Raw genomic sequence first — 17750 nt, forward strand, 5'->3', positions numbered from 1 at the left:
TCCAAATTGCAGTGTGGCGGGCGGCACAGAAGGTGAGAGCCTGACAAGAGCAGGGAGATTTGTGCCAGGCGAGGTTTGCCATAGCTTAGCCCAGGCTGCAGCAAAGCAAGGCCGGCCCAACAGCCGGTACTGGGACAAAGTCTGGCTCCCAGCAGCTCTGGCACAGAGGCTCTGGCACAGGAGCCTCCTCCCTCCTCCCCCAGGCGGCTCTGTGGGCTGGGACCCAGCAGTGGCCGCATCCTGCGCCCTGCCCGGAGCCGCGGGGCTGCCAGGGGAGGCCCCGAGGCTGCTGCTGATGGGGCTGCTTGGCTCTTTCCAGCGCTGCTGCGTCTGTGGCCAGAGCGGGGCAACCATCATGTGCTGCAAGGAGGACTGCGAGAGATGGTTCCACCTGCCCTGCGCCAAGGAGGGTGGCTGCGTCAATCAGTACATCACTCCATACAGGTACCTCCTCTCCGCTTCTGGCCACCACTGGCCAGGGATCCAGCACTTCTCACTGTGCTCATCTATTTTTCCCCCAGCTCCTACTGCCCCGAGCACCGTCCAGAGCAGGAGGTGCAGGCGACTCCAGAGCCGGGCACCGATTGCCTCATCTGCATGGAGCCTGTGGAGGATAGAAAGACCTTTGAAACCATGGTGTGCCCAACGTGTAAAAGAGCCTGGTTCCACAGGGACTGCATCCAGGTCGGATCCCTCCCCTCAGTCCTGGGGCGCAGCAGGTGCTCAGCAGCACCAGGGCCTGGCTCACACTGCATGTGTTTGCCCTGCAGGGACAGGCCATGCGCGCTGGTGCTTTATTCTTCCAGTGCCCCCTCTGCAGAGACAGCGGGGAATTCGCTGTTGAAATGTTCTTCATGGGGATCAGAGTCCCCTTCAGGTTGGTGTCCTTCTGCCTGGCTCACAAGACAGGAGGCTGCAAATGCTGTGTTGTGCCAGGCCGTGCCCCAGCAGTCCTGGCCCTGCCCTGTCCCATGACTCTGGGCTTCAGCTTCACACACAACTTGGAAAAGCGCTGGAGGAAAAGCAGGGACACCCTGGACCTCCATGAGGAGAGGGCAGCAGAAACTCATCAGGTTTTCCTTTCTGCATCAGACAGCCAACATGGGAGGACAACGATGCCTTTGCTTATCTAGGAGAGAGGCACAGCATGTGCAATGCCAGGGAATGCCTTTACCCTGGAGGCAGGGAGGAGGCAGAGCATGAGGGGTAAGTTGGGAAGCTGCACCCGGGGCTCTGCAGGGAAACCATATCTCGGCAAGGGCTCAAAGAGGCAAGAACTTGCAAGAGCTTAGCCAGACAACCACATGCTGGGACACTTTGTCCTCAGTGCCATAAGCCTCTTTGCCTCCCCAGGCCCTGGCAATTGCTCCTGTGCTCCTCCTGTGCTGCTGAGGGCACCCACAGGCGCTGCTCTGGCCTGAGAAAAAAGACATACATATGGGAGTGTGACAGCTGTGCTGGTCTTGGAACGTGTATGAGTCAAAGCCCCCGGTGTCCCTGGGCTGGGGGCAGTGCCCAGGCTGGCCTTGGCAGAGCCCATGTGCTCCTGAAGGCATGGGGGTACTGCTCTGGCCTGGCCTGCCTTGGGCCTGGGGGGCCTTTGACATTCCTGCTTGCCCTTACAGCCTCCAGGGATGAGCCAGAGCTCAGTGGCCCCAGCCTGGCCAGACAGTCAGGACAGGAATCTGCTCATGGCTCCTCAGAATCCCAGGACATCAGGCCCAGCTCCGGCACGCCGGTGCCATCGGGGCTGGCTTCCCCGTCTCCATCTCCAGAGACCAGCAGCCAAAACAGCCAGCAACAGCCAGCATCACAGCAGTCACTGCCATCTTCCTTGCTGGACACCAGCAGCCCCAGCAGATCAAGGCCAACATACAGCAGCTCCCCGGACCCTGAGGACAGGCTCCATTCCAGACGTGCTGGGCCTGACCGCAGGCGAAACAGCTCTGGCCCGCAAGGTCAGGACCCAAATCAGCCCGTCCGATCGAGGAGTCGCTGTGACAGGAGCAGCAGGACAACATCAAGGGCTGAGAGGCCGCGGCAAAGGGCGACACCTCCACAGACATCCTCCAGACACAGCCGCTCCCGGCAGCAAGTGGGAGCTCAGAGTCCACGTGTCCGGTCCAGGAGTCGGCGTGACAGCAGCAGCAGCAGGACACGGCTGAGGGGTGAGAGACCCAGGCAAAAGGTGACTCTTCCACAGACATCCCCCAGACACAGCCGCTGCCGGCAGCAGGGTCGGGCCCAGAGTCCACGTGTCCGGTCCAGGCGTGACAGCAGCAGCAGCAGGATAGGAGCGAGAGCTGAGAGATCCGGGCTAAGGGAGATGGCTCCACGGACATCTCCCAGACGCCGCCGCTCCCGGAAGCAGGGTCGGGCCCAGAGTCAACGTGTCCGGTCCAGTTGTCGGCGTGACAGCAGCAGCAGGACAGGGCCGAGGGCTGAGAGGCCCAGGCAAAGGGAGGCATTGTCAGGGATGTCCCCCAGACACCGCCGCTCCCGCCTGCAGCGCCGGGCCTCAGATCCACCTGTGCAGTCCAGGAGTGGCCAGGACAGCAGCAGGAGGACAGCAGCGCGTGCTGAGAGTCCAAGGCGCAGGGGGACACCGTCGGGGACGTCCCGCAGGAGCAGCCGCTCCCGCCATCGACATCGGGCCTCAAGTGGCACCTCCTACAGCAGCACGTAGCGCCATCTTTTCTTTCTAGTCCATGGGTTCGCTGCCGGAAGTGAAGGTGAGAACGGTCAGCACAGGGCCCCTGAGATTTGCAGGTCTGTGAGAAAACCCTGTTAGCTCTTGACATTTCTACCGGCAGGAAAGAGGTCTGTGCTAAATACCTTGATTTCTGTGTAACCCTGTATTCAGTGACAAGTCCCTTAACGATGTGGCTAATGGAAAAGGACTCTTGCTCCTGCCTTTAGACTCCAGCCTCAGATGTTTCCCCACTGCTTAGCCTTGAAAGTGAACCACTCCTTAATGGGCTTGGATCCGGTTAGGGAGACGTTCAGAGCAAGGAGGCTCTTGCAGAAGCTGTCTTTGGAAAGGACATGTGCTGGGTTGCAAGATTTGAGCAATCTCCTTTCAGGAAGACCAAAAGAAAGAAGAAAGAAGAGAGTGAGACACTGTCTCAAGTGTCTGAAGAAAACAATTCCAATGTTGCTGCTGATTTGAAAGACTTGATTAGACTTTCAAAGAACAAAGCAGAAAAGAGTGTGGAAATACCCTGGGACAAAGAGGACACACAGGACTCTGGCCCAGATGACCATTTGGGACCTTTGCCTGAGAAGGACGCAGCTCAGGAGTGGAGGGCTTTCAAGTTTTCCTTCTCTGGAGTCACAGACGAGTTGGGCATCAAAGAAGGTAAGAGCAGAACCCTTTGAACAGTGCCATTGCTAAGGAACAGCTTCTGGCAGGCACTGTAGGGCAATAGAGTGTAATGAAGGTCAGGATCCAGGGGATTTTCAGCAGCAGAAGTCAGGAATTAGGCAGCAGCATTTTGAGCTTCATTTCAGCTTGCCAAGGCTGAGGCAGATTCATGAGAGGTACCTGATGCTTGTGTTTCAGGAATTCAGGAAGGCATGCTTTGAGAAGGCATTGGGTACTTTGCAGAGTGGTAGAAAAGCTTGTTGTCATGCCCTGAATTCCTCAAAGAGGGAAAATGGTAACATACCAGTCATATTAAGTTTCCTAGAACCTGACAAGATTTTAAAGGAAATGTGTGTTAATGTAGAGGGAGGAGCACAATCCTGGAGCTGACTTCAAGGACCATGAGCATTCTGTTTGTTACTGAATTCTATTCTTGGACCTTTAGAAAAGGGAAAGTGAAGGACACATCATCATTGGGGTGTCCCAATCCTAGATAAAATGAGGCTTTATGAAATGAAGATGTAACAACATTAAATCGAGTCCCACTCGTGCAGGAGAGAAAGAAATGTTGTGAACTTACCCAAAATCCTAAAAAACACAATGCAACAGCACAAAGCAAGAAGCCCTCCACACTTGTACTGAATTCAGAAGGTATTCAGTGTCTTCTGAATGCAATGATAAATGTTGAAAAATACATAAGGGATGCCGAGAACTAAGTGGAAAATCCTGAAGCACAGATACAGCTCACAAACTCTGGCAGGAGACGATTCTGTCCTTCTGAAATCTGTCTTTTCCAGTGTATTTCTCTTGAAAGGAGGAATCTTTCCTGCCCAGCAGAGGAATAATCTGGTTTTGGCTTTTTTTCTCTATTGCTGCTGTTATCGCAGAGCCTTACGTACTTGGAACAACAAAACCGGTACAAGTCACGTGGCAAGAGGATCGACGTGTCCAAGACAGCAGTTCTGAGGGTGAAGAGGAGCCCCAGATGTCAGAAATTGAAAAGGACTGAGAAATGCAAGTTCCATTGCTCTTTGTTGTCTCCTTGGCGGTAGTAGCTGAATGCTGTGGCAATATTAACAGCAGCCCTCAGCAAGTGGGAAACTGACATTGCACGCCGCTGAAAGTCATCTTGGAAAACCATTTGTGCTGCACAGAGTCAAAACGCCCAGCAGCCTGTTTGCTGTGAAGTTGAATGTGGAAAAGGAGAAGTAGAGCACAAGAAATTTTCCGGGTCATTTGGGTTTGACCAACTCCAAACGGAGTTTGGCCAAAAGCCAAAGACACAGTCAGTTTTCACTTTCAAAGTGGCTTTTGTAAAATCAAAAGCTCTATTTGGGTACTAGGGAATAAAGTTTTTCAATGTATACAATGTCTCTGAAGCACTACAGTTTCAAGTCATGCGCATGGAATTTCAAAGTACAATTTAGGATGCTAAAATCCCTTTGTACTTGTCTGGGTTTCTTTCTTTACCACACACAGAAAGTGCTAGAGTTTGCTTCTTCTCCGACGATCATGAACGCCTTAGAGGTAGGACAGAATTTCTTCACCCCCTTTTGGATTTCTTTCCCTTCTGAACCTTTCCTGGACTAGTTATGAATGTTTTCAAGCAAAATTTGCCACCCTTACTTGTGGCCAAAATAGTGGTAGAATCCCATGAGCAAGTCCTGGTAAAATAGAGGTCAAGCAGATTTCTGGCTTACTTTTCTTTCAGATATTTGGCTAATAGGAATCTGGACTTTTAGAGCTTATCAAAAACTTAGTCACTTGACAGGTTACCTAGACAGTTTGGATCCTTTCAGGTACGTGTAGCATCTTGAACTTTTTCCTGCCTTTCTTTCGGGTGTTACCATCCGGAATGTTGAGTTTGGCTTGTATGTGCCTGTGGTTCTTGGTCCTCAAGAATCTGGGGCTTTCTCTTCTGAATCCAGTGAATTTGTTATTTAGAAACAAAGCAAACAACAACAAAAGGGAAAACACACAGTCCCCAAAACCTGCACAGGCCTCCAGAACAATTGCTTGTTATATTTTGTAGAATATATAGTCTTAAGACAGGCTCAAAGGCTGTGCCTTTCTTGAGACTGATTAGATAACTCTGATGCAAGGTACTGCTGTGTTCATGCAGTTACCGGCCTGCAATCTCCCCGCCTGTCTGATTTACAGGGTGTGTTGAAACGGAGAGCTCAGTCCTCAGCAGGCCTCAGTGCTGGGGGAGGATGCAGTGTCCTAGTGCTGAGTGGTGGCCCTTGTCAGCCAGGACTTCAGCAAGCCTTTGTCCCTGCCTCCCTTGTGGCACTCCTGAGGCAGCTCAGGGACAGTGGGGTAGAGAAGTGCGCAGTGGAGCTGCAAACTCAGGTAGCTGTGAGCTCAGGGGGCCGTGCTGGGGCCAGCCTTGTTTGCCTTATTCCCCAGTGACCTGGCAGAAGGTACGGAGCGCTCCCTCAGCACGTTTGCTGATGGGACAGAATCGGGAGCAGGGGCTGATGCTCCACAAGGCTGTGCTGCCCTTCCGTGAGAGCTGGACAGGCTCGAGAGTTGAGCAGAGAGGGAGCTCATGAACTTGCACCAGGGAAAGCCTCTAGAAGAGCTTGAGGCTTTGTAATTACCAGGCAACAGAAATGTTTCAGCATAGTGGAGTGTATAACGTCATCTTGTGATGTCCAGTCAGGGAAAGCACCGCCTCTCCTTATGGTACAGGACCCGTTCTTCGTGTGTATGCAAAGGAAGTCTTTGCGACAAACAGTGAATTTAGGAAATTCCCCTACTATTATGTTGGATTTTCATGATTTTCTGGAATGCCAGGTGAAGCGTAAGGATTCCAAAAGGAAAGTGAAAACAAACCAATAAATCTTCTTTTAGAAATCAGAAATGTTTCCTGTTTGTTGCTTGAAGAAGTTGCCAAACAACAAAACTTTTGAAATCCTTTCAAAGATCTAGCAGGAAAAAGCATTGGCCTAAAGCGTTAGCCGGTGTTTCTGAGGAGGAACACGGTTCTAGAGTCAATTCAAGGTTTGCACCAGGGTTTGGGGGTTTTTGCCTGTATGCTTTGAATGTGAGCTGCTTCTCTGCAGGACTTTTAATAATTAGATCGTGTACTGAAGACAACGTGTTACTGTGTCCTGGAGTCCAGTACTGAAGAGGGTTGAGACAGAGCAGGCAGCTCTGTGTCTGTGTGTAACTCGCAGGAGCTGCACCGGAGCAGTGCCCAGGGCCTAGAGAAGCCAACAGGTTCCTGGCGCTGAGGACAAAGTGCCCATGGCTCGGGATTGTCCGGCCAAGCTCTTCTGGCTCCTTCTACTTGGAGCCCTTGCCAGGGTCCCTGCAGAGCCCTGGATGCAGCTTCCCAACTCTACCCTCTGCCTCCTCCCTCCCTCCTGGGTGTCAGGATCCGCTGGAGCGAGTGGGGGGTCGTGATGGTTCATTAACTGATCTCAGAGTGCAAAAACAACACGGAGGGGATTTCAGTATTGGTCAAAACAAATTCACCTTTTATTGAATGACCACAGCAAATGCAATATAGGGATTAGAAAAGAGATAAAAGATAAAGAGAGAGAGAGGGACAGAGAAAGGAGGTATAACTACCAAATGTAGAGACAAAAGCCTGGTGGTGCAGTCAATGGGAAATTTGCCTTTTCCGGTCAGGGAGGATCTCAATGTCCTGGTTAACTCAGGGATCTATTATAGTCCTTTGCCTAGGGGGAGAAACAGGTCTTGAAATTGCCGAGGAGAAACAGATACAATAAAGCCTAAGTCTATTGAAATCGTTGAGGGAGAACGGGTACTGGGAACGGGTGCAGAAAGTCCATGTTCTCAGAAGTGAACGAGAGCCATTGTTTTCTTGGGCCAACAACCACACCTGGGCAAGCATCTTGCTTTGACCAGGCCAGCCCCTCCCGCCACATTTAGGATAATAGGGGTGTCAGTCTCAGTCCTTGGGAGGGGGCTTCAATCTCCCTTTGTCACAGTGATAGTGAAACAGATGAAAGGTTTTCCATGGGGGACCACCAAAGTTACCCCTGAAAGTTCATTTGGCTGACAGGTGGGGAAATTCATGGGCCATTGCTGCCAAGCAGGCGCAAGCATAGGGGGCGAGTCGCTCCTTGGCAGGCCCTGCTGGAAGCAGGAAACTATGGCTGCAGTGCAGACCCAGCTGCAAACAATCCCTTGGCAAGCATCCACCTCAGCCAGGCCAGACCTCCAGTCAGGGTCTTCAGCGGTCCCGGTCTCCGTTCTGGCGACGGTCGTGAGGCAAAATGAGGGAAACTTTGGAGCGTCTCTTTCACTGGCTAAAGGCATTCCCTGGCATTGCACCGGCTCTGCCTCCCTCCTAGATCACTGAAGGCATCGCCTTCCGCCCAAGGTGGCTCTCCCATGGAGACGGGAAAGTGCATGAACTCCTGCTGCCCCAGCATCAGGCAGGTGCAGGGTGTCCCTGCTTGTCAACCCTTGCCCTGTTTCCCCAGGATGCCGCTGATTGTTCTAGAAGTCACGGACCTGGATTTCCAGGAGCATGTTTGCAGAGACATGAATGAGAAAAATCGACAAGAATTGTTTGTGCTTCTCTTCTTGATTTTTTAAAAATATTTTTGCTAGAAGGAAAGCATGGACCAAACTGGGAGTCTTCCTTTACTGGAGGAAAGGCATCCTCCTGCATTTGACTTCCGAGTCGAGGACTGTTGCAAGCTCTCCTGTCAGATGTGCACTGAAAATTCTCATGGAGTTTTCTGTGTTTCCACTGAGCCAGTATAAACACTGACGCTTCTAAAGAGGTTAATGATAACTTTTCCATTTATAAGCAATGTCAAAGTTGTTAATTGATGGATGACGGGATAAGTGAGGTGTGGAGGCAGCTGTGGTGGTCTCCAGGTTTAGCTCCTGTTCCCAGTGGTGATCAGCAGCAGCATCAAATCATGTTCATCTTAGTCTTCTCCAGACAGGTGCAGGAAAAAGTTGGATCACCTAGAGGAGGGTTTGAATCTCTGCAGTGCCGGAGACTCTGCACATGCTCTGTGGGCAACTGACTGCTAGGGGCAGGAGCAGACATTTCCCATGGCCAGGGCCAGAGCCCTGCAGTGGCAGTGTCTGAACAGCAGCTTCCTGCCTACAGTCCCACCCTCGATGGCTGCCCCAGGGCCTGGCATTTGACCCTGCACTTGCTGCAGGAGTCCCTGCCCTGGTTCCCTGCTGACCAAAGGCTCGGAGCCATCTCAGAGCCTCGGTTCCCAAGGGGGCTGCCACAAGTGGTTGCCAGGGACCTGAGGCCATGGCTGCCCCAATTGTGAGTGCACGATGCTGATGTCAGAGTAGCCATTGTGACCCGTGCGAGCACGGCCCCAAATGGGTAGGCCGCGCTCAGGCCGTGTGTCAGTGTGACCTGACAACGGCAGGAGAAGGTAGGGCATGGACGTGGCTGCCCAGGAACCACAGGGGCCCCACACCTTGGGGCTCTGGGCCTGTGCTGCAGGCTCACCTGCCTCTCCCTTCCCAGAATCAGATGAGGAACATCCAGAGGAGAACTGCGGTGTTCCTTGACGTGATTGTCAGGAGGAGAAGGCGGACAGGAGGAGGGCTCACGCAGGGCTGAGCAGGGAGTAGTGCCCTCGTGGCTCTGGGCCTGTTCTGCCAACTCCCCACACACTCTGCTTTCTCCAGCAGACAGAGAGGACCAAAAGCTAGAGCAGACCTTGGCACTCCTGGACAGCGACTGACACCTGACACGTGCCATGTCTGACAGGAAGCAGGAAGGCCCTGGTGACAGGGAGCCAGGTGAGGGCAAAGCAGGCCTAGCACAGCCTGGCCCAGGGACTCCTGTGGCAGGCAGTGTGGGGCCCGGAGCAGAGGCAGGGGGAGGCAGGAGCTGCTCAGCCATGCCGGGGCTGGAAGCCTCCCTCCTCCCTGTGTGGGTCCCAGCTGGGCCAGGGGGCAGCTCCTGGGACAGCCGTGCCCGCAATGGCCCCTGCTCTGCAAGGCCTCCAGCCCTGCCCCTCAGGCAGGCAGGCAGGCAGGCAGGGACAGAGCAGCCCTTGGGGCCGATGCTGCTGCAGGCTAAGAGCCCCGCAGAGGTGCTCATGCCAGCTGCCACTGGCTCTGTCCCCTGCAGCATGCATGCTGTGTCGCCGTGTGGAGGCTGACCCGGACGCCTGTGGTGACAAAGTGGAGAAGTGCAGGCTCTGTGCCCACGTCTTTTGCCTGGTGCGTGGCTGCGGGTGCTCCCTCCACCACTGCAATGGGCAGTTCCTGCCACTCTCTCCTCATCAGCTCCTCCCCTTTGCTGCAGTTTTTCGCCACTCTGCTTTTTCGCCAAGAGGACCATCCTGTTGGACTCATGGGCTTTCTGCCTCGAGATATCCAAATTGCAGTGTGGCGGGCGGCACAGAAGGTGAGAGCCTGACAAGAGCAGGGAGATTTGTGCCAGGCGAGGTTTGCCATAGCTTAGCCCAGGCTGCAGCAAAGCAAGGCCGGCCCAACAGCCGGTACTGGGACAAAGTCTGGCTCCCAGCAGCTCTGGCACAGAGGCTCTGGCACAGGAGCCTCCTCCCTCCTCCCCCAGGCGGCTCTGTGGGCTGGGACCCAGCAGTGGCCGCATCCTGCGCCCTGCCCGGAGCCGCGGGGCTGCCAGGGGAGGCCCCGAGGCTGCTGCTGATGGGGCTGCTTGGCTCTTTCCAGCGCTGCTGCGTCTGTGGCCAGAGCGGGGCAACCATCATGTGCTGCAAGGAGGACTGCGAGAGATGGTTCCACCTGCCCTGCGCCAAGGAGGGTGGCTGCGTCAATCAGTACATCACTCCATACAGGTACCTCCTCTCCGCTTCTGGCCACCACTGGCCAGGGATCCAGCACTTCTCACTGTGCTCATCTATTTTTCCCCCAGCTCCTACTGCCCCGAGCACCGTCCAGAGCAGGAGGTGCAGGCGACTCCAGAGCCGGGCACCGATTGCCTCATCTGCATGGAGCCTGTGGAGGATAGAAAGACCTTTGAAACCATGGTGTGCCCAACGTGTAAAAGAGCCTGGTTCCACAGGGACTGCATCCAGGTCGGATCCCTCCCCTCAGTCCTGGGGCACAGCAGGTGCTCAGCAGCACCAGGGCCTGGCTCACACTGCATGTGTTTGCCCTGCAGGGACAGGCCATGCGCGCTGGTGCTTTATTCTTCCAGTGCCCCCTCTGCAGAGACAGCGGGGAATTCGCTGTTGAAATGTTCTTCATGGGGATCAGAGTCCCCTTCAGGTTGGTGTCCTTCTGCCTGGCTCACAAGACAGGAGGCTGCAAATGCTGTGTTGTGCCAGGCCGTGCCCCAGCAGTCCTGGCCCTGCCCTGTCCCATGACTCTGGGCTTCAGCTTCACCCACAACTTGGAAAAGCGCTGGAGGAAAAGCAGGGACACCCTGGACCTCCATGAGGAGAGGGCAGCAGAAACTCATCAGGTTTTCCTTTCTGCATCAGACAGCCAACATGGGAGGACAACGATGCCTTTGCTTATCTAGGAGAGAGGCACAGCATGTGCAATGCCAGGGAATGCCTTTACCCTGGAGGCAGGGAGGAGGCAGAGCATGAGGGGTAAGTTGGGAAGCTGCACCCGGGGCTCTGCAGGGAAACCATATCTCGGCAAGGGCTCAAAGAGGCAAGAACTTGCAAGAGCTTAGCCAGACAACCACATGCTGGGACACTTTGTCCTCAGTGCCATAAGCCTCTTTGCCTCCCCAGGCCCTGGCAATTGCTCCTGTGCTCCTCCTGTGCTGCTGAGGGCACCCACAGGCGCTGCTCTGGCCTGAGAAAAAAGACATACATATGGGAGTGTGACAGCTGTGCTGGTCTTGGAACGTGTATGAGTCAAAGCCCCCGGTGTCCCTGGGCTGGGGGCAGTGCCCAGGCTGGCCTTGGCAGAGCCCATGTGCTCCTGAAGGCATAGGGGTACTGCTCTGGCCTGGCCTGCCTTGGGCCTGGGGGGCCTTTGACATTCCTGCTTGCCCTTACAGCCTCCAGGGATGAGCCAGAGCTCAGTGGCCCCAGCCTGGCCAGACAGTCAGGACAGGAATCTGCTCATGGCTCCTCAGAATCCCAGGACATCAGGCCCAGCTCCGGCACGCCGGTGCCATCGGGGCTGGCTTCCCCGTCTCCATCTCCAGAGACCAGCAGCCAAAACAGCCAGCAACAGCCAGCATCACAGCAGTCACTGCCATCTTCCTTGCTGGACACCAGCAGCCCCAGCAGATCAAGGCCAACATACAGCAGCTCCCCGGACCCTGAGGACAGGCTCCATTCCAGACGTGCTGGGCCTGACCGCAGGCGAAACAGCTCTGGCCCGCAAGGTCAGGACCCAAATCAGCCCGTCCGATCGAGGAGTCGCTGTGACAGGAGCAGCAGGACAACATCAAGGGCTGAGAGGCCGCGGCAAAGGGCGACACCTCCACAGACATCCTCCAGACACAGCCGCTCCCGGCAGCAAGTGGGAGCTCAGAGTCCACGTGTCCGGTCCAGGAGTCGGCGTGACAGCAGCAGCAGCAGGACACGGCTGAGGGGTGAGAGACCCAGGCAAAAGGTGACTCTTCCACAGACATCCCCCAGACACAGCCGCTGCCGGCAGCAGGGTCGGGCCCAGAGTCCACGTGTCCGGTCCAGGCGTGACAGCAGCAGCAGCAGGATAGGAGCGAGAGCTGAGAGATCCGGGCTAAGGGAGATGGCTCCACGGACATCTCCCAGACGCCGCCGCTCCCGGAAGCAGGGTCGGGCCCAGAGTCAACGTGTCCGGTCCAGTTGTCGGCGTGACAGCAGCAGCAGGACAGGGCCGAGGGCTGAGAGGCCCAGGCAAAGGGAGGCATTGTCAGGGATGTCCCCCAGACACCGCCGCTCCCGCCTGCAGCGCCGGGCCTCAGATCCACCTGTGCAGTCCAGGAGTGGCCAGGACAGCAGCAGGAGGACAGCAGCGCGTGCTGAGAGTCCAAGGCGCAGGGGGACACCGTCGGGGACGTCCCGCAGGAGCAGCCGCTCCCGCCATCGACATCGGGCCTCAAGTGGCACCTCCTACAGCAGCACGTAGCGCCATCTTTTCTTTCTAGTCCATGGGTTCGCTGCCGGAAGTGAAGGTGAGAACGGTCAGCACAGGGCCCCTGAGATTTGCAGGTCTGTGAGAAAACCCTGTTAGCTCTTGACATTTCTACCGGCAGGAAAGAGGTCTGTGCTAAATACCTTGATTTCTGTGTAACCCTGTATTCAGTGACAAGTCCCTTAACGATGTGGCTAATGGAAAAGGACTCTTGCTCCTGCCTTTAGACTCCAGCCTCAGATGTTTCCCCACTGCTTAGCCTTGAAAGTGAACCACTCCTTAATGGGCTTGGATCCGGTTAGGGAGACGTTCAGAGCAAGGAGGCTCTTGCAGAAGCTGTCTTTGGAAAGGACATGTGCTGGGTTGCAAGATTTGAGCAATCTCCTTTCAGGAAGACCAAAAGAAAGAAGAAAGAAGAGAGTGAGACACTGTCTCAAGTGTCTGAAGAAAACAATTCCAATGTTGCTGCTGATTTGAAAGACTTGATTAGACTTTCAAAGAACAAAGCAGAAAAGAGTGTGGAAATACCCTGGGACAAAGAGGACACACAGGACTCTGGCCCAGATGACCATTTGGGACCTTTGCCTGAGAAGGACGCAGCTCAGGAGTGGAGGGCTTTCAAGTTTTCCTTCTCTGGAGTCACAGACGAGTTGGGCATCAAAGAAGGTAAGAGCAGAACCCTTTGAACAGTGCCATTGCTAAGGAACAGCTTCTGGCAGGCACTGTAGGGCAATAGAGTGTAATGAAGGTCAGGATCCAGGGGATTTTCAGCAGCAGAAGTCAGGAATTAGGCAGCAGCATTTTGAGCTTCATTTCAGCTTGCCAAGGCTGAGGCAGATTCATGAGAGGTACCTGATGCTTGTGTTTCAGGAATTCAGGAAGGCATGCTTTGAGAAGGCATTGGGTACTTTGCAGAGTGGTAGAAAAGCTTGTTGTCATGCCCTGAATTCCTCAAAGAGGGAAAATGGTAACATACCAGTCATATTAAGTTTCCTAGAACCTGACAAGATTTTAAAGGAAATGTGTGTTAATGTAGAGGGAGGAGCACAATCCTGGAGCTGACTTCAAGGACCATGAGCATTCTGTTTGTTACTGAATTCTATTCTTGGACCTTTAGAAAAGGGAAAGTGAAGGACACATCATCATTGGGGTGTCCCAATCCTAGATAAAATGAGGCTTTATGAAATGAAGATGTAACAACATTAAATCGAGTCCCACTCGTGCAGGAGAGAAAGAAATGTTGTGAACTTACCCAAAATCCTAAAAAACACAATGCAACAGCACAAAGCAAGAAGCCCTCCACACTTGTACTGAATTCAGAAGGTATTCAGTGTCTTCTGAATGCAATGATAAATGTTGAAAAATACATAAGGGATGCCGAGAACTAAGTGGAAAATCCTGAAGCACAGATACAGCTCACAAACTCTGGCAGGAGACGATTCTGTCCTTCTGAAATCTGTCTTTTCCAGTGTATTTCTCTTGAAAGGAGGAATCTTTCCTGCCCAGCAGAGGAATAATCTGGTTTTGGCTTTTTTTCTCTATTGCTGCTGTTATCGCAGAGCCTTACGTACTTGGAACAACAAAACCGGTACAAGTCACGTGGCAAGAGGATCGACGTGTCCAAGACAGCAGTTCTGAGGGTGAAGAGGAGCCCCAGATGTCAGAAATTGAAAAGGACTGAGAAATGCAAGTTCCATTGCTCTTTGTTGTCTCCTTGGCGGTAGTAGCTGAATGCTGTGGCAATATTAACAGCAGCCCTCAGCAAGTGGGAAACTGACATTGCACGCCGCTGAAAGTCATCTTGGAAAACCATTTGTGCTGCACAGAGTCAAAACGCCCAGCAGCCTGTTTGCTGTGAAGTTGAATGTGGAAAAGGAGAAGTAGAGCACAAGAAATTTTCCGGGTCATTTGGGTTTGACCAACTCCAAACGGAGTTTGGCCAAAAGCCAAAGACACAGTCAGTTTTCACTTTCAAAGTGGCTTTTGTAAAATCAAAAGCTCTATTTGGGTACTAGGGAATAAAGTTTTTCAATGTATACAATGTCTCTGAAGCACTACAGTTTCAAGTCATGCGCATGGAATTTCAAAGTACAATTTAGGATGCTAAAATCCCTTTGTACTTGTCTGGGTTTCTTTCTTTACCACACACAGAAAGTGCTAGAGTTTGCTTCTTCTCCGACGATCATGAACGCCTTAGAGGTAGGACAGAATTTCTTCACCCCCTTTTGGATTTCTTTCCCTTCTGAACCTTTCCTGGACTAGTTATGAATGTTTTCAAGCAAAATTTGCCACCCTTACTTGTGGCCAAAATAGTGGTAGAATCCCATGAGCAAGTCCTGGTAAAATAGAGGTCAAGCAGATTTCTGGCTTACTTTTCTTTCAGATATTTGGCTAATAGGAATCTGGACTTTTAGAGCTTATCAAAAACTTAGTCACTTGACAGGTTACCTAGACAGTTTGGATCCTTTCAGGTACGTGTAGCATCTTGAACTTTTTCCTGCCTTTCTTTCGGGTGTTACCATCCGGAATGTTGAGTTTGGCTTGTATGTGCCTGTGGTTCTTGGTCCTCAAGAATCTGGGGCTTTCTCTTCTGAATCCAGTGAATTTGTTATTTAGAAACAAAGCAAACAACAACAAAAGGGAAAACACACAGTCCCCAAAACCTGCACAGGCCTCCAGAACAATTGCTTGTTATATTTTGTAGAATATATAGTCTTAAGACAGGCTCAAAGGCTGTGCCTTTCTTGAGACTGATTAGATAACTCTGATGCAAGGTACTGCTGTGTTCATGCAGTTACCGGCCTGCAATCTCCCCGCCTGTCTGATTTACAGGGTGTGTTGAAACGGAGAGCTCAGTCCTCAGCAGGCCTCAGTGCTGGGGGAGGATGCAGTGTCCTAGTGCTGAGTGGTGGCCCTTGTCAGCCAGGACTTCAGCAAGCCTTTGTCCCTGCCTCCCTTGTGGCACTCCTGAGGCAGCTCAGGGACAGTGGGGTAGAGAAGTGCGCAGTGGAGCTGCAAACTCAGGTAGCTGTGAGCTCAGGGGGCCGTGCTGGGGCCAGCCTTGTTTGCCTTATTCCCCAGTGACCTGGCAGAAGGTACGGAGCGCTCCCTCAGCACGTTTGCTGATGGGACAGAATCGGGAGCAGGGGCTGATGCTCCACAAGGCTGTGCTGCCCTTCCGTGAGAGCTGGACAGGCTCGAGAGTTGAGCAGAGAGGGACCTCATGAACTTGCACCAGGGAAAGCCTCTAGAAGAGCTTGAGGCTTTGTAATTACCAGGCAACAGAAATGTTTCAGCATAGTGGAGTGTATAACGTCATCTTGTGATGTCCAGTCAGGGAAAGCACCGCCTCTCCTTATGGTACAGGACCCGTTCTTCGTGTGTATGCAAAGGAAGTCTTTGCGACAAACAGTGAATTTAGGAAATTCCCCTACTATTATGTTGGATTTTCATGATTTTCTGGAATGCCAGGTGAAGCGTAAGGATTCCAAAAGGAAAGTGAAAACAAACCAATAAATCTTCTTTTAGAAATCAGAAATGTTTCCTGTTTGTTGCTTGAAGAAGTTGCCAAACAACAAAACTTTTGAAATCCTTTCAAAGATCTAGCAGGAAAAAGCATTGGCCTAAAGCGTTAGCCGGTGTTTCTGAGGAGGAACACGGTTCTAGAGTCAATTCAAGGTTTGCACCAGGGTTTGGGGGTTTTTGCCTGTATGCTTTGAATGTGAGCTGCTTCTCTGCAGGACTTTTAATAATTAGATCGTGTACTGAAGACAACGTGTTACTGTGTCCTGGAGTCCAGTACTGAAGAGGGTTGAGACAGAGCAGGCAGCTCTGTGTCTGTGTGTAACTCGCAGGAGCTGCACCGGAGCAGTGCCCAGGGCCTAGAGAAGCCAACAGGTTCCTGGCGCTGAGGACAAAGTGCCCATGGCTCGGGATTGTCCGGCCAAGCTCTTCTGGCTCCTTCTACTTGGAGCCCTTGCCAGGGTCCCTGCAGAGCCCTGGATGCAGCTTCCCAACTCTACCCTCTGCCTCCTCCCTCCCTCCTGGGTGTCAGGATCCGCTGGAGCGAGTGGGGGGTCGTGATGGTTCATTAACTGATCTCAGAGTGCAAAAACAACACGGAGGGGATTTCAGTATTGGTCAAAACAAATTCACCTTTTATTGAATGACCACAGCAAATGCAATATAGGGATTAGAAAAGAGATAAAAGATAAAGAGAGAGAGAGGGACAGAGAAAGGAGGTATAACTACCAAATGTAGAGACAAAAGCCTGGTGGTGCAGTCAATGGGAAATTTGCCTTTTCCGGTCAGGGAGGATCTCAATGTCCTGGTTAACTCAGGGATCTATTATAGTCCTTTGCCTAGGGGGAGAAACAGGTCTTGAAATTGCCGAGGAGAAACAGATACAATAAAGCCTAAGTCTATTGAAATCGTTGAGGGAGAACGGGTACTGGGAACGGGTGCAGAAAGTCCATGTTCTCAGAAGTGAACGAGAGCCATTGTTTTCTTGGGCCAACAACCACACCTGGGCAAGCATCTTGCTTTGACCAGGCCAGCCCCTCCCGCCACATTTAGGATAATAGGGGTGTCAGTCTCAGTCCTTGGGAGGGGGCTTCAATCTCCCTTTGTCACAGTGATAGTGAAACAGATGAAAGGTTTTCCATGGGGGACCACCAAAGTTACCCCTGAAAGTTCATTTGGCCGACAGGTGGGGAAATTCATGGGCCATTGCTGCCAAGCAGGCGCAAGCATAGGGGGCGAGTCGCTCCTTGGCAGGCCCTGCTGGAAGCAGGAAACTATGGCTGCAGTGCAGACCCAGCTGCAAACAATCCCTTGGCAAGCATCCACCTCAGCCAGGCCAGACCTCCAGTCAGGGTCTTCAGCGGTCCCGGTCTCCGTTCTGGCGACGGTCGTGAGGCAAAATGAGGGAAACTTTGGAGCGTCTCTTTCACTGGCTAAAGGCATTCCCTGGCATTGCACCGGCTCTGCCTCCCTCCTAGATCACTGAAGGCATCGCCTTCCGCCCAAGGTGGCTCTCCCATGGAGACGGGAAAGTGCATGAACTCCTGCTGCCCCAGCATCAGGCAGGTGCAGGGTGTCCCTGCTTGTCAACCCTTGCCCTGTTTCCCCAGGATGCCGCTGATTGTTCTAGAAGTCACGGACCTGGATTTCCAGGAGCATGTTTGCAGAGACATGAATGAGAAAAATCGACAAGAATTGTTTGTGCTTCTCTTCTTGATTTTTTAAAAATATTTTTGCTAGAAGGAAAGCATGGACCAAACTGGGAGTCTTCCTTTACTGGAGGAAAGGCATCCTCCTGCATTTGACTTCCGAGTCGAGGACTGTTGCA

General features: G+C 52.9%; 2 protein-coding genes across 2 annotated transcripts; both read left to right on the forward strand.

The window, feature by feature from the left end:
* The first annotated feature begins 351 nt into the window (after positions 1-351).
* On the forward strand, positions 352-2274 carry LOC135308358 (PHD finger protein 7-like). The gene is made up of 7 exons (XM_064433297.1): positions 352-444; positions 522-684; positions 771-877; positions 1093-1206; positions 1354-1472; positions 1626-1958; positions 2204-2274. The coding sequence occupies exons 1-7, from the start codon at positions 356-358 to the stop codon at positions 2272-2274; spliced, it is 996 nt and encodes a 331-aa protein (XP_064289367.1). The 5' UTR covers positions 352-355.
* Positions 2275-10059: 7785 nt separating this feature from the next.
* On the forward strand, positions 10060-11982 carry LOC135308359 (PHD finger protein 7-like). The gene is made up of 7 exons (XM_064433298.1): positions 10060-10152; positions 10230-10392; positions 10479-10585; positions 10801-10914; positions 11062-11180; positions 11334-11666; positions 11912-11982. The coding sequence occupies exons 1-7, from the start codon at positions 10064-10066 to the stop codon at positions 11980-11982; spliced, it is 996 nt and encodes a 331-aa protein (XP_064289368.1). The 5' UTR covers positions 10060-10063.
* Positions 11983-17750: the final 5768 nt, after the last annotated feature.

The sequence above is a fragment of the Passer domesticus genome, chromosome 9 (genome assembly GCF_036417665.1).
Source record: "Passer domesticus isolate bPasDom1 chromosome 9, bPasDom1.hap1, whole genome shotgun sequence".
Taxonomy (NCBI): domain Eukaryota; kingdom Metazoa; phylum Chordata; class Aves; order Passeriformes; family Passeridae; genus Passer; species Passer domesticus.

Excerpts from the sequence above, each read along its gene's own strand:
- LOC135308358 (XM_064433297.1), top strand. The coding sequence starts at position 356 with ATGTGCTGCAAGGAGGACTGCGAGAGATGGTTCCACCTGCCCTGCGCC. Across the intron at positions 878-1,092 it reads GGGATCAGAGTCCCCTTCAG|ACAGCCAACATGGGAGGACA; the intron begins GTTGGTGTCCTT and ends TTTCTGCATCAG. Across the intron at positions 1,959-2,203 it reads AAACAGCTCTGGCCCGCAAG|ACATCCCCCAGACACAGCCG; the intron begins GTCAGGACCCAA and ends ACTCTTCCACAG.
- LOC135308359 (XM_064433298.1), top strand. The coding sequence starts at position 10,064 with ATGTGCTGCAAGGAGGACTGCGAGAGATGGTTCCACCTGCCCTGCGCC. Across the intron at positions 10,915-11,061 it reads GAGGAGGCAGAGCATGAGGG|GCCCTGGCAATTGCTCCTGT; the intron begins GTAAGTTGGGAA and ends TTGCCTCCCCAG. Across the intron at positions 11,181-11,333 it reads CTGTGCTGGTCTTGGAACGT|CCTCCAGGGATGAGCCAGAG; the intron begins GTATGAGTCAAA and ends TTGCCCTTACAG.